Raw genomic sequence first — 13,370 nt, 5'->3', positions numbered from 1 at the left:
TATCAATATAAAGCATTTAATGAATAAGTTAAAAAAATGCAAAAATCTGTGAAAAGGCCCCTTTAACTGTTCCTTGATATTGTAAGTAACAATAATAATCTATTCGTGTATCTAATAATGAATATTGTTGATACAGCCACTGTGTACTCTTATCAGTTTACATGTACATTAAATATACATCGGTTTAACAGGATACGCATACTACTACCGGTGCAGAGGTGTGTAATTTTCCGAATGCAATACTACGTTTACATGATAACCCAGCCAATCTTGACAACAACATAGATGTTCCATATTACAAGCTGTGGACGGTTCATGTCAATATGGGTCATGTCTTTGTTGAACAATTAGTTCAAGACAATCTTGCTTTAATGCACAGATTAATCAGGGACGACACTGTCTCTTTTAAACAAACATCAAGTTCAGGCGGAATGTTATGTCCTTGTGCAGACAGCCTGTGCAGACTGTGCACTTGCATTGAACCAAGTTTTCCTAGAGTGTGGCTTGATTTGACCAGTGGAGGTTTATAGTTAACTAGTATCTATCTGTTGACTCATTATTTTAGGCTAGATAAAGTCTTATTTTGTTATTTGATTGTACGTACGTAGAGCTACTTTTTGTTATATACATGTTTTATAAATGGTAAACATTGTGTACTAAATATTAGCGTGTGCAGTTGCACAGGCTAATCAGGGACGATACTTTCCGCTTTTATGGTATTATTCGTTTACAGAAAATCTCTACAAAAATTCAGTTAAGCGGAAAGTGTCGTCCCTGATTAGCCTGTGCGGACTGCACAGGCTAATCTTGGACAACACTTTAAAACGCACATGCATTTAACCCCCTTTTCACAGTATGCACAACGTGAACATAGCGTTTTGAAAACGTAACAGCTTAACATATCTGCTGTGAGAATACATCTACAATTTAAATAGATTTAATTGCTTTTCGCACTAGTTATGAAAGTGTTTTGGTCTTCATGTGTATTTCTAGAAATTATTTGGTCGACAAATCTATCGCTCGTCCGTTCGGTTGTTTCTCGTAGTATTGGCAGTTACTGAATGAAGCAGTAATGCGTATCGTTGTAAAGTACAATTATAAATTATGATTATTATATTTGGTCAACTCGACCCTTTATTGACAACTACGTCGATTCTCCTTCCTTTGATTCAATCGTTTGGAATAGGTTTGTGCAGAGCTTTAGAGATGTGTGTGAAAAGATTTTTGGTATGTGTACTAGATACGGTACTGGTAATTCCGCATACCCTGGTAGGGTGGAGGAAATCACACATATGACTGATATTCTGTTGAATGCGGTGATACATAAATTAAAAACAAAAAATAAATGTTTGAGTATCTGCATGTCTCTAGGAATCGGCTTCATGCGTTAACAGTTGTCTCTCTAACTGACCTATTGTTGTCAACAGACTATCGGCAATTCTCGTCCCTAAGCGTAGGTTTACTTTAAACATTTATCAAATATAAAACTTAATAAAAATTTTACTAGATTTTTACAATAATTGCATATGAACTCATACAACATGTATGATAAACAACACGTTAGGTGTTTTATAATTTTAATGCCGCAAATTCGTGAAAATGGGATGTTTATTGAGCATTTAATTGGTGCTTAATTATAATGAAATTGAAATGTATTAAGAAAAAGCGTGCATTTATTACCTGCAACTTTGTTTAAAATTGATGATAATGAAATCGACAATGAAATGACTCCGTAATGCTCGACGATAACCGCAGGCGGAAGTACTGGCACGGTCGTTTCCACTCGTAGTCAGTTTACTGTAAGGTCAATTTTAGAAGGACAGTCTTCTTATCTAAAACGTCAGCCTGCCAGTGGTCAAGGTGAGCCTCCCAGGTGTCAAGGCCGGCCTACGTGAAGGTCAGGGTGAGCTGAAGGCACGCCGCCTCCTGGCCCATATATGTGACGTTGCCCTGGAGTAGGTAGTCTCCGGCGGGAATCACACTTGCGTCGACGTCGAACTCGGTCTGGGGCAGCGAGTAGGAGTTCTGGGGAAAAAAACATTGCTTGTAATTTGAGCTTCTCTGAAAACTGGGCTTAAATGCATGTGCGTTAAGTGGCATTCCATATTAGCCCGTGCAGTCCGCACATGCTGACAAGGGACGACACTTTCCGCCTAAACTGGATTTCCGCTAAAGAGAGACTTTAAACGAAAAATCCCACCAAAGCGGACTGCACAGGATAATCTTGGACGACAATATACGCATATGCATTAAGACCAATTTTTCCAAAACGAGGCTAATATTAAACTAAATAGTTGATAATTGCTGCTTAAGTTGAACATGCTTTCCTAAACATGAGTCTAGTAAGTTAATTATGTAGGATAGCAGGGACACATTCCGGGTCATTAAATTGGAATCTCGGGTGCGAAAGGACAACACAAACTTCGAACAACAACTTGGTACTTGATTGCTTCGTTTCCCAGCGTTTTGCGAGTTTTTTCTCTGAGGTGCAAAGTGAAAAACGTTATATCAAACCAATTCATTTACATTTTTTGATGGCGAAGGCTTTTTTGAGTTTCTTGCACGTGCAATTTCGTTATTATTTGTTGAAACTAAAGTGGAAAGTACCCAGGCGAATGCCTGTCCTTTTTCTCAACCGGGTTTAGTTGCACACACCAGTAAAGCAACAATGTGTTTTCATTTAACAAACTTCATATACACACTGTCGAACAATATGATCATGTGTCATGCATGTATATATTGTTAATTCTAGTCAGCCCTTCATTGAAACGTGTGTTCCGAAACATCTTTTCCAAACAGCCACAGCCACAAACACGCACAACGAAGAACAAACTAAGCAATGATCGTAACTTGTATAAGCCCTACCGATTTAAGGGGACACTGGCAGTCGATACCGATGCGTACTATGGGGTCTGGACACTGCACCTGCTCGAGCAGCTCGCACAGGTCCGGGTATGTGCACGAGCCGAAGTTGTCAACGCACGGGAGCTTCACCCAGTTGCCCAGAATCTTTTTCGAGATTTGAACGTCGCCCTAAAACGAAGAACGCACATATTCAATCACTGTGAACAATAGTAGACAAGTTAATTGTGAAGAATTACACGCACTCAAGTAATGTTTGCGTTGATTACAAGTAAATGTTTAGCGCTTGTGCGCTTTATTGAGATATTCAAAGTTTTAGTTGTACAATTTACACACTAAAGTGTGAACTCCATCATTTGAAATCTAAAAGCACCCTTAATGTCTAAACCTGGAGCGGTGCGTTCAGGTCACTCTTGATCTTGAAGACGGCGGCGACGTTGAGGGGCCCGGGAAACGAGATTGGGTCGGGGGTGACGCTAAGTGAGCCGATGTTTACCATGGCGTTGGCGCCGCCACAGTCCTTGAATGAGAAACCCGTCAGACGGGCTGGCTTCCCACGGGGTGAGTGCTGTAAGATACGTGGATGATGAGAATAACTTGATTGTCATTGCGGATTTCAAAACTAAGTCAGAATTGCTGTCAATAGGCAGAGTGCCCTCGTGTTAAAAATACTTAAAAATGTGAAGGACGTGTTACTGATAAATGAATCATAATTGATTTGAGAGGTATTAACCAATACGGGCGGACTTTCAATTGACTGAATGCTTTGAAAACTGTGTTGTTTCTGACAAATAAATCATCGCAAGAATTGATGTCGCTTCGTCGAATGCACCATTACAGTTTATGATGGGATTTAAACCGATTATTGTAGCAATTCTGCATTATTGCTGAATTATAGTAAATGCTGAAAAGTATATTGAGAAGTTCTCGTCACTGATAAGTATAACAAACAAGCCGCTTAGTTCATATACTCCATAGCGTTATGAAAAAGACTGTAGAGGTTGACAGAAAGTCATAACTGATCTACTAGTATCAACCGACACGAATGGCTATATATACTTGTATGTATGCAGACTAAATTCTTGAAAGTTATGTGCTCAACGATTGCATATTTTTTAGAATTTTGTATTGATTAAATTCAGAGCCGTTGTCGAAATAACTGTTGCTTAAAACGGCGTGCAGCATTATTTTAGTGCTTACGGAGTTTGACATTGCATTGTACAACCACTTCTGAGGTGGATATTTCAGCCGTATCATTCGCAAGAACGACAAAAAGAGCCATAATTGTCGTTTTTGCGCCTGAGATGTCTTTCTTGAGGATATAATTGTCGATATTTCGTCATACTTGCCAGCACGCCAAAACAAGTTGGCAAAAATCAGCCACCATGATTCACACACAGCAATCCAAGTAAAATACCAACTCTCTGACTAATAAGATTACGTGGCAAAACTTACGTGTTCAGTCAGGAAATGGATGAGGTCCTCCTTGGTCTTAATGAAACTTGAGAGTTTCTCGAAATTACCCATCTCCATCTCATAAACATGTGGATGTGCGAAGCACGTTGCCACGGCAACTAGAAGAAGGACCACGCGCATGTTAAGAATCGAACGCAGAAAGCACACCAATAGGACAGCGAAACCGCGAATGTTTGCAGACTAGGACTGTGCAAACCAGTTTACGTGATGGGAGACAGAGTATCTTTGGATAAAATGTCGCGTGATGTGATGTTGTAACGATAATTAGAGATATGAATCAAGTAGGAGAGAAGGTCAATATTGATAAAGCTCGAGTTACGGACAGAATGATAACTTCTGATAGGTTTTATATAAGTCTTATGATGGAAGCTTATCTAAACGTGATAAAGGCGAACATTGCTTACGGTGCATTGAATAGCAAATTAAAACGTCTTATACTACTTATCTACCACAATAGTGTGGAGTCAATTCACTAAATAATTGTTTATTGAAATTGAAGCGTACATTTCATTAAAAATAAGCCCGTAAATAGTCATTCCAAATCTAACTTTTGACAGTTTACCTTGAATTGCGACCTCGATCTTTGACACAAGGTTCTGGTTTTTGCGTGCCTCGATCTATTAATTGACCTTCAATTTTGCTAGGACCTTAGTGAATGCGGGACCTAGTATTTTGACAAGGTCGTACCATGCTTATCTCTTATTGTTTGACAATCGATGGATGCCTACCAAAGTCATGCTCTCACAGGAATTTCTCACATTTTAAATTTTACATATTTGGACAAAAACTTACGTCTTGTACGCGAAACTCTGACCCATTGTGCTGATGACTAAAGTTATTTGAAATTCCATCAAAGCACTACAAACTAATTATCCGGACAAAGTGCATTGGATAAGTCCCTTACTTGACCATTATGCTTGAGACTGTGACAGAGGAGCCTCGGTCTTTCTAGTGGCACAATGGCTAATCATTCTTTTCGGTTTTGTACAGTTATTTTAAAGGGGCCTTTTCACAGATTTTGGCATTTTTTTTAAATATTCATTTAATGCTTTATATTGATAAATTTAAACATTGGATCGTAAAAGCTCCAGTAAAAAAATCAAGAATAAAATTAAAAAAAGGAAAAGAACATAGCCCGGAGCAGGTTTCGAACCAGTGACCCCTGGAGTCCTGCCACAGTCCAGAAGTAAAAACGCTTTAGTCTACTGAGCTATTCCGCCGAGTACACAATCTTGATGTATTTTATACCTTATATAAGCAATCTTCGTAGTTTCACAAAATTTAAAGACAAAAACAGAACTCTCCAAATTATTCAATCGTTTCGCGTTGCAACGCTTTATAATTTTTAGATTTTAAAATCGTCAAAAGATGCATATAATGGCTATATTAGAGCATGGTAAATGTTCAGTATTACTGTTTCCTCACAAATATCATAACTAAAACGAAAATGTGCGAATCTGAAACAACTTTTTTCAATTTTGTCAATTTACCAAAGCGTGAAAAGATCCCTTTAACTTCCAGGAGTGCTGGACATTGATATACACGAAGTTATGGGGTAAATTACTTACTGTTGACATTGGCCAATTGTGACCTTGGGCCAACGGGCATGATTCTTGAGCGCAACACTCCTTATTGCGAAGTTTGTCGGAATGTTGATTAATACTCGAGAATGTAATGGTCCTGAAAAGTTCTGATGCGGACTTTATTATGTTGACCTTTATTGTGAGATAGACGTTTGACAAATAGGCCTGTTGCTCGTGCACTTCACTGCTACCTCAAGTTTATAACTGCTGTTAAGTGGTTGTGTTTAATCTATTCACAGTGAATAGTTATGTTCGGGAGAAAGTCTGTACCGCACGCCATCACCCCTCCTGCATAGGGGTTTTCATGATACAGCCGTATAGAATCTTAACGACTGTAAACCAACAATAAAATCTCCACACGCTAACACAAACGATCAATCTTAGATAACCTTCTGAATCTCAGCGTTATAACCTTGTATGTACCTACAACTGACCGTTTCGTCCGATTGTGATATCTTTTATATCAGTTTTGTCAGAAAGTCTTCATGTTGAAGTCCTGAAGATTGTGTACAGACTAGAGTACATGCAAGAAACAGTTTTATACAGCTCTTGACAACAAGTTACTTTCGGTTATTTAACAGCCTTTTGCCATTATAAGGAATCCCATAACATTGAGGCACAGCGGTAGATAATAACACATGAAAAACATTAGTTGTATTTATTGGCTCATTTAAGATACAAAAGTTTTTTTCAAGAATTTAACAGCAATAAAGCTTAAAAAGACGATTATTATATAAAATATTTTAACTATTCGACATGCAATAACAACATACATCCCTGCAAGAAAATACATGGAATGATTGAACTGTAATATCTTTTGGTAAAAGCCTAAACAAGTCTAAAGTATTAAAAAAAGTAGAGTGAAATACAAGTAAAATCTGAGATGCACTCACATACATGATACATTATTCAATAATATAATAAGCAGTAGGCTCTTTTGATATTCTCCTGTTAATGTCCCGTTCTTTCTTTGGTATCATATTCTAATGTGGATGGTAAGTAAACTTTGAACAATTAATAAAAGCAATTTAATGATAACTAAAGGCTGTTGAAAATATGTGTAATCTATTTGATGCAATTTTTGCTTGAGTACTTACCTGAAGATCAAAGTGATTGTTCTCTTATGATTATGTAAGTCAATAAATAGATCTCTTATGATTATGTAAGTCAATAAATAGATCATAAGTACTCTACTAGAAATAACGATGACACAATCCTCTAAGAAAAAACAAAGAAAAATTACAGTGATATAGATTGCACAGATCTAGTATGAGCCGAGTCATTGTGAAAATGGGTAAAATGCACATTCTGGTCAGAAACTTCTCAATCCCCTTAAAAGTAACACAAACAATGTTTCATGGTCGGAATAACTGACAGCTTAGCTTCAGACCAGACTGCGTAAATTTACAAACTGTTTGCAGCTGTGTTTGCCGCATATGGAATAACAACCATTTTCGCATGATGCTGCTCCTATGTGTTGTTAAAAAATATGCAGTCCTGACAAATCAAGAAGTAATGTAATAAATGGACTGTTGCAGAATACAACAGACAATATGCTCTATGTCTACACAGACATTCATTCTGGAATGTGTTTACAATAACAAAACTGACTGCTTCATATTATTCCAATTTACAACTGACATGTTCACATATCGTCAAATGAGTGACATACTGTGGAAACAGAACAAATACTATACATATAATTAAAACTTAAAACTACAGTTTTGTAAATGAGTGATCCTTTGTTGAGGAATACATCAACTAGATTGTAACAGAAGTGCTTAAACAATTTACAGTGTTTTTTGGTGTTTGCTAAAATGTAAGGCAATAATCTTTTGATTGAGAGGTCTTGATTTCCACCCAAGGGAAGATATGAGGAGTCATATAATGATTACTTCACGATATAATATTTTTTGCGAAAAACAATAACATTAACAGTAAAAAATCAATACTGTTTTCAAAACTTCCCTGAAAAAAAGGTCAGAATTCTGTAGTATACTGTAGATAAAAACAGAACACATCAACCTTGAGCACAACCAGCTGGTATGTCTACCAGTACCTGTTATTTTAATAAAAGTTACTTAAATGAATAATTTCTAAAAACAATATCAATTTAATCAATTAATTCATTGTGAACTTAATTTAAAAACTGCCAAAATACATGTAGTCCAAGCAATTCGTGTTCATAATATCCTGCTTATAACAAAGAAATACATACATGATAAGCCTTGATTTTTGTAAGCATATTCAAAGAAAACAAGATGCGTTTGTGAAACACAATGTCCCCCTATATGATGTTTGACATTGTAGGATGACCTTGACCTTGTGAAGGATGACCTTGACCTTGACCTTTCACCACTCAAAATGTGCAGCTCCATGAGATACACATGCATGCCAAATATCAAGTTGCTATCTTCAATATTGCAAAAGTATTCATAAAATAAGCGATTTGGGCCACATATATTTGACCTCTGACCTTGAAGGATGACCTTGACCTTTCACCACTCAAAATGAGCAGCTCCATGAGATGCACATGCATGCCAAATATCAAGTTGCTATCTTCAATATTGCAAAAGTATTCATAAAATGAGCGATTTTGGCCACATATAATTGACCTCTGACCTTGAAGGATGACCTTGACCTTTCACCACTCAAAATGTGCAGCTCCATGAGATACACATGCATGCCAAATATCAAGTTGCTATCTTCAATATTGCAAAAGTATTCATAAAATGAGCGATTTTGGCCACATATATTTGACCTCTGACCTTGAAGGATGCCTTGACCTTGACCTTTCACCACTCAAAATGTGCAGCTTCATGAGATACACATGCATGCCAAATATGAAGTTGCTATCTTCAATATAGCAAAAGTTATTGCAAAATGTTAAAGTTGGCGCAAACAGACAGACAGACAGACCAACAGACAGGGCAAAAACAATATGTCCCCCACTACTATAGTGGGGGACATAAAAAAAGTGAATAGCATATCCAAATATAATTCAAATCTTAAAACAATTGAGTAACATTTTGGGAAAATGGGGTTAATGAAAGTGCCTAAATTATTGTCCCAGATTACCCTTTACATAATTTTTCTAAACGAAAATCTAGAGTAGGCGGAAAGAGTCTAGAGTAGGCGGAAAGAGTTGTCCCTGATTAACCTGCAAAGGCTTATCTGGGACAATACTTAATGCGCACGCACTAAGCCCAGTTTTCCCCGAACACGACTCAATTAAAGCAACATAACCATGTGCCATCTATCATTCCGTGGCTGGACTCTTAGGCCACAGATATGTACATATCGATGCACGTGGCCTGGGCCCCATTCATCGTTATGTCAGCAATGATGTGGTAATCTCCACCTGGAATTACTGACGCTGACACATCAAACTCTGTCTTTCCGAGGTTGTAGGAGTTCTGTAATAGATACACATAATTACAAACTCATAAAAATGAATAATTTAAATCATCAGTCCATCAATAATATCACTATGGGAAAATAGGGTTTAATGTATTTGTGTACAATGTTGTCCAAGGTTAGCCTGTGCAGTCTGACAGGCTAATCAGGGACAAAACGTTTTGTGTACTGCACAGGCTCAGCTAGTACGACACTTTACTAACATGTATTAAACCCCATTTTCCCAGACAGAGGTTCATGTGCTTTAAAAACGTATTGCATAAATAACTGAATTTGCCTTGTTAAAAACTATGATAGAAACTTACATTTCACACATGGTTACACAATTTTCTTTCCAGGCCACTGGTTTTACGAAGGACACAAAGTATTTTTGAGAAAACTTGGTGTTCATCTTCAAATTTAATAATGGCTGATACATGTAGGCTGTTGTTACTTTTAACCCCTGTTTTTGATGTTTAGATATGTAAAAAAAAAATACTTTTCCATTTGTATTTGATGACCTTTAAACATTGCATTTCTTTCTAGGCCTTTAACAAATCTTAAATGATGCTCTTCGTGAAAACAAATTAAATCAATACAATTAAATATCAAATTTAATCCATATGTGACCATACTGAATTTATGACCAAGTATCTCACACAATATACTGCTTTGAGATTGGGAACATAATAACGGACCAACCCATGCAAAAGATACAATACTTCAACAGGACCTTCAGTCCCTAAAAAATAAAAAAATTAACTTCCATAACAAAATGGGAAACAGATTGGAAACATGCAGTTTATGAGAACATGTTATTATTGTTTGCATTATAATGTTCATTAAATCTCTATCAATTATTGCATACAGGAAGCATTTTTCTGTTTGCAAATTCTAATCTAAAAACTTGTATATGGGTAACTGTTAACAAGTGATAAAGTACATAATCTATATCATTACTATTTAATGAGGTCCAGTATAATCAAATGTGGTCATGCTAAATCCGTAAGTGGCAGAACCACTTACTGTAATGAGTTCCTGTCTTACAAATGGGTTGATGGGACACAAGTGGCACTTGTGTAGAAATTCAGTAAAGAAAGAGTAAAAAAGTTCCAGGTGACAGATATTCAATCTATGGAGTAATGTTCATGCTTATAGGGTTGTAATTTTTTATTATGAGAAAGTCTTTTTTTTTTTGCAACACTTACTATGTACGTTTCCCATTTTTAAATACATGTGGTCACTAGGGCCCTAACCAATTCACTTAGAACCTTATAGTAAACAAGAAATGTGTTTGTCAGAAACACAATGCCCCCTACTGCGCCGCTTTGATACATGTTTTTTACCTTTGACTTTGAAGGATGACCTTGACCTTTCACCACTCAAAATGTGCAGCTCCATGAGATACACATGCATGCCAAATATCAAGTTGCTATGTGAAGGGACATAGAAGTTATGAGCATTTTTCAAAACCTAAATGCGAAACCTAAATGCAAGTGTGACGGAAGGACATAAATGCAAGTGTGACGGAAGGACGGACGGTCCGATCACTAAATGCCCTCCTTCGGAGGCATAATAAAAATAACTTGTTTCTTTTGATAAATACAATCAAGAACATGTACTTTAAAGCACTTGTTCAGAAACCCACAGCCCATCAATGATTTAATGAAATACAAGGAAATTTTAAGAATGATGAAATCTTCCTGGATTTCTCATGAGTTATTGCGTTGGTTAAGTAATGCTTATTACAGCATCACTTCGACAAGACAAGTTTGAAATAAATAAAATATTGTTGATGTAGTCCTTTTCAAAATTAGATATTTGGCATGCTTGAATAAGCATATGAATTAGCAAGCGTGGTGCGTATTCCAGTTATTAAATTTTGAAGAACTGTAGAATAAACCGAAATAAAACGAAACTCATACCAACACACAAATTTGTCTGGTATGTTCAATGGCAAATAACTGGAATGAAAATTGGACACAAATGTAAGTGTCATGCAAGTGAACACTTCATGGTGATCACATATTTAAAAATAATTGATACAGATGAGAAATGTGGAAGTTTGTCGCTTTGCTTAGTTGGCCTTTTCACTATTTTCAACAGTACTTCAGTCACTACATAGAAGTCGGTTAAGCAACACACTTTTTTGGGGGATACAACATTATTATGCCAGTAGCTGACAAATGCCCAACATGAATCTGATATAAGGGCATTATGGACGAAGAAAGGTTTGTATGACCAATTACCACAGTCATAAGTTTTATGACTGGGCAAGGAATAAAACACGTGATCTTCGCATTTGTTGTCAAGCACTATACCAACTTAGCAAGAAATGAACAAATTTATGACATTATATGAGGATGGACCAAATAGCTGATTGACAAAGTGCAAATATATTTCCTCTCAAGCTATATATGTTGGGAGTTCAACAAATAAAACACAGAACTCCTAATAATTGTTAACCTTTCCCAATCTGAAACAAAGTGAAAATGGCTATATGCAACAAACAATAAACCAGAACAAGTAACTCGCAGCCTGTTCTGTGTTCAGGTTTTATGCTGTTTACCGTAAATAAGTTTCTTAGGATTGGAAAAGAAGCCTTTAAAATTGAATCGACTGAGAGAGTTCTTTCATTTTTGTTAATTTTTAAGTGACTACAAATGCGTCAAACTATGTTTCTAAGCGGGAAAGATTCAACAAACTTTTATATCCAAACATATGAGCTGGGCTCTAAAGATTGGGCTTAATTCATGTGAGTAAATCCCATATTAGCCTGTGCACTCCGGGCTAATCATGGACAAATCTTTGTGCTTTTATGGGATTTTACTTTTACAAGAAGTTTCTTCTCAATGAAAGCCCAGTCTAGGTTGAAAGTATTGTTCCTGACTGCACAGGTTAATCTGGGATGACACTATCAGACATGCACTTAGTTTTATTTTTTGAGAGCGTTACTCATTTCAATTTACCGCTGCAATTGGGCAGGAGCAGTCAATCCCAATCTTCTTCAGAGAGTCCGGGCACTGGCCCTGGATAGGAGCCAGCTTTGAACACAGGTCATCATAGGTGCACGAGCCAACATTGTCAACACATGGAATCTCAATGTAGGTGCCAAATATCTTCTTGTACACTTTTAACTGACCCTTTTATAGCAAAAAATAAATAAATAATTGAACACTTCATAAAACATACGCAATCTGAAATACATGAAGATCTCTTAGTCATAAATGGGATAGTTTGTTTCTCAAGAAATCTCACAAATCTTTTGATTGTTATTTGAAACTTTTCCAAATAGGAGCAATTATGCATACACTTAAGTTTTAAAATAACCCTCAATTAAAACAATAATGCCCTTTTGGGTGGAGAATGGGAATGGCACTTAAAAACTTCAACTCTTTTTAAGTGCTTACTAGGTTTAAAGTTAACATGCATTGGCCATATTGAAATGAATATCAACAAACACTTGTCAAAGAAAATGAGCTTTCCCAAGACAGCATGTTCGACTTTCTGTATTCTTATATAGTAGGTCTTTATAGTAAATGTAAATACAAAGATGATCATTACCACTGCAAGAAATTAGATTTTCATTGTTAACATGAAAATTTAGGTGAATCTTATTAACTGTAGCAAGGTTTGCACATACGCTACCCAATACAAAATTACAGCACCATACCTACATAAAATCTGAAGTTATTGAGGAAACTGCTAAATACATTTTTTGAAACCGTGGCTTTGATCTCATATGAAATCAAAACATACCTCAACTTGTTAATTACCTCTACACACACAGAGAAATAACTCCATCCATTATTGAGAGGAAATTCTTTTCCTATTTTTCTTCATAGCCACTTTGACTCTACTTGCCCCAAATCCAATTCACCGCTATATCAGCATGTCACATAACTAAACAAACAAATGTAAGCACAATATTTCCACCATAAATTAAGTTACGGAAACTTTTTACATATTTCTATCAATTTTTGACCTTCACCTTGACACAACAAGCCCCAAATGAAATCCTATGTCAGCTTAAAAATAGGTGTAGTAGATAAA

The 13,370-nt window shown here is 36.4% G+C and overlaps 1 protein-coding gene and 1 long non-coding RNA gene across 2 annotated transcripts in view; both read right to left on the bottom strand.

Annotated features, from left to right (window-relative positions):
• Positions 1 to 1,560: 1,560 nt before the first annotated feature.
• Positions 1,561 to 13,370, bottom strand: part of LOC127878428 (uncharacterized) — a 34,786-nt gene continuing 22,976 nt past the window's right edge. The window contains exons 3-9 of the mRNA XM_052424953.1: positions 12,287 to 12,460; positions 9,219 to 9,337; positions 6,695 to 6,698; positions 4,318 to 4,518; positions 3,251 to 3,430; positions 2,866 to 3,033; positions 1,561 to 2,025 (exon numbers count right to left, since the gene is read on the bottom strand). Of these exons, the coding sequence (XP_052280913.1) occupies positions 1,888 to 2,025; positions 2,866 to 3,033; positions 3,251 to 3,430; positions 4,318 to 4,518; positions 6,695 to 6,698; positions 9,219 to 9,337; positions 12,287 to 12,460 (984 nt within the window). The 3' untranslated portion in view covers positions 1,561 to 1,887. The remainder of the gene's footprint in view (positions 2,026 to 2,865; positions 3,034 to 3,250; positions 3,431 to 4,317; positions 4,519 to 6,694; positions 6,699 to 9,218; positions 9,338 to 12,286; positions 12,461 to 13,370) is intronic.
• LOC127876140 (uncharacterized) lies at positions 6,566 to 12,280 on the bottom strand. The gene is made up of 2 exons (XR_008047676.1): positions 10,690 to 12,280; positions 6,566 to 8,264 (listed from the first exon to the last, which is right to left on the bottom strand). It is a non-coding gene; the product is annotated as an uncharacterized LOC127876140 (long non-coding RNA).

This window comes from Dreissena polymorpha, chromosome 4, assembly GCF_020536995.1.
Source record: "Dreissena polymorpha isolate Duluth1 chromosome 4, UMN_Dpol_1.0, whole genome shotgun sequence".
NCBI classification, from domain to species: domain Eukaryota; kingdom Metazoa; phylum Mollusca; class Bivalvia; order Myida; family Dreissenidae; genus Dreissena; species Dreissena polymorpha.
Note: the sequence above shows the minus strand (reverse complement) of the source record. Positions and strands in the feature narration are given on the sequence as shown.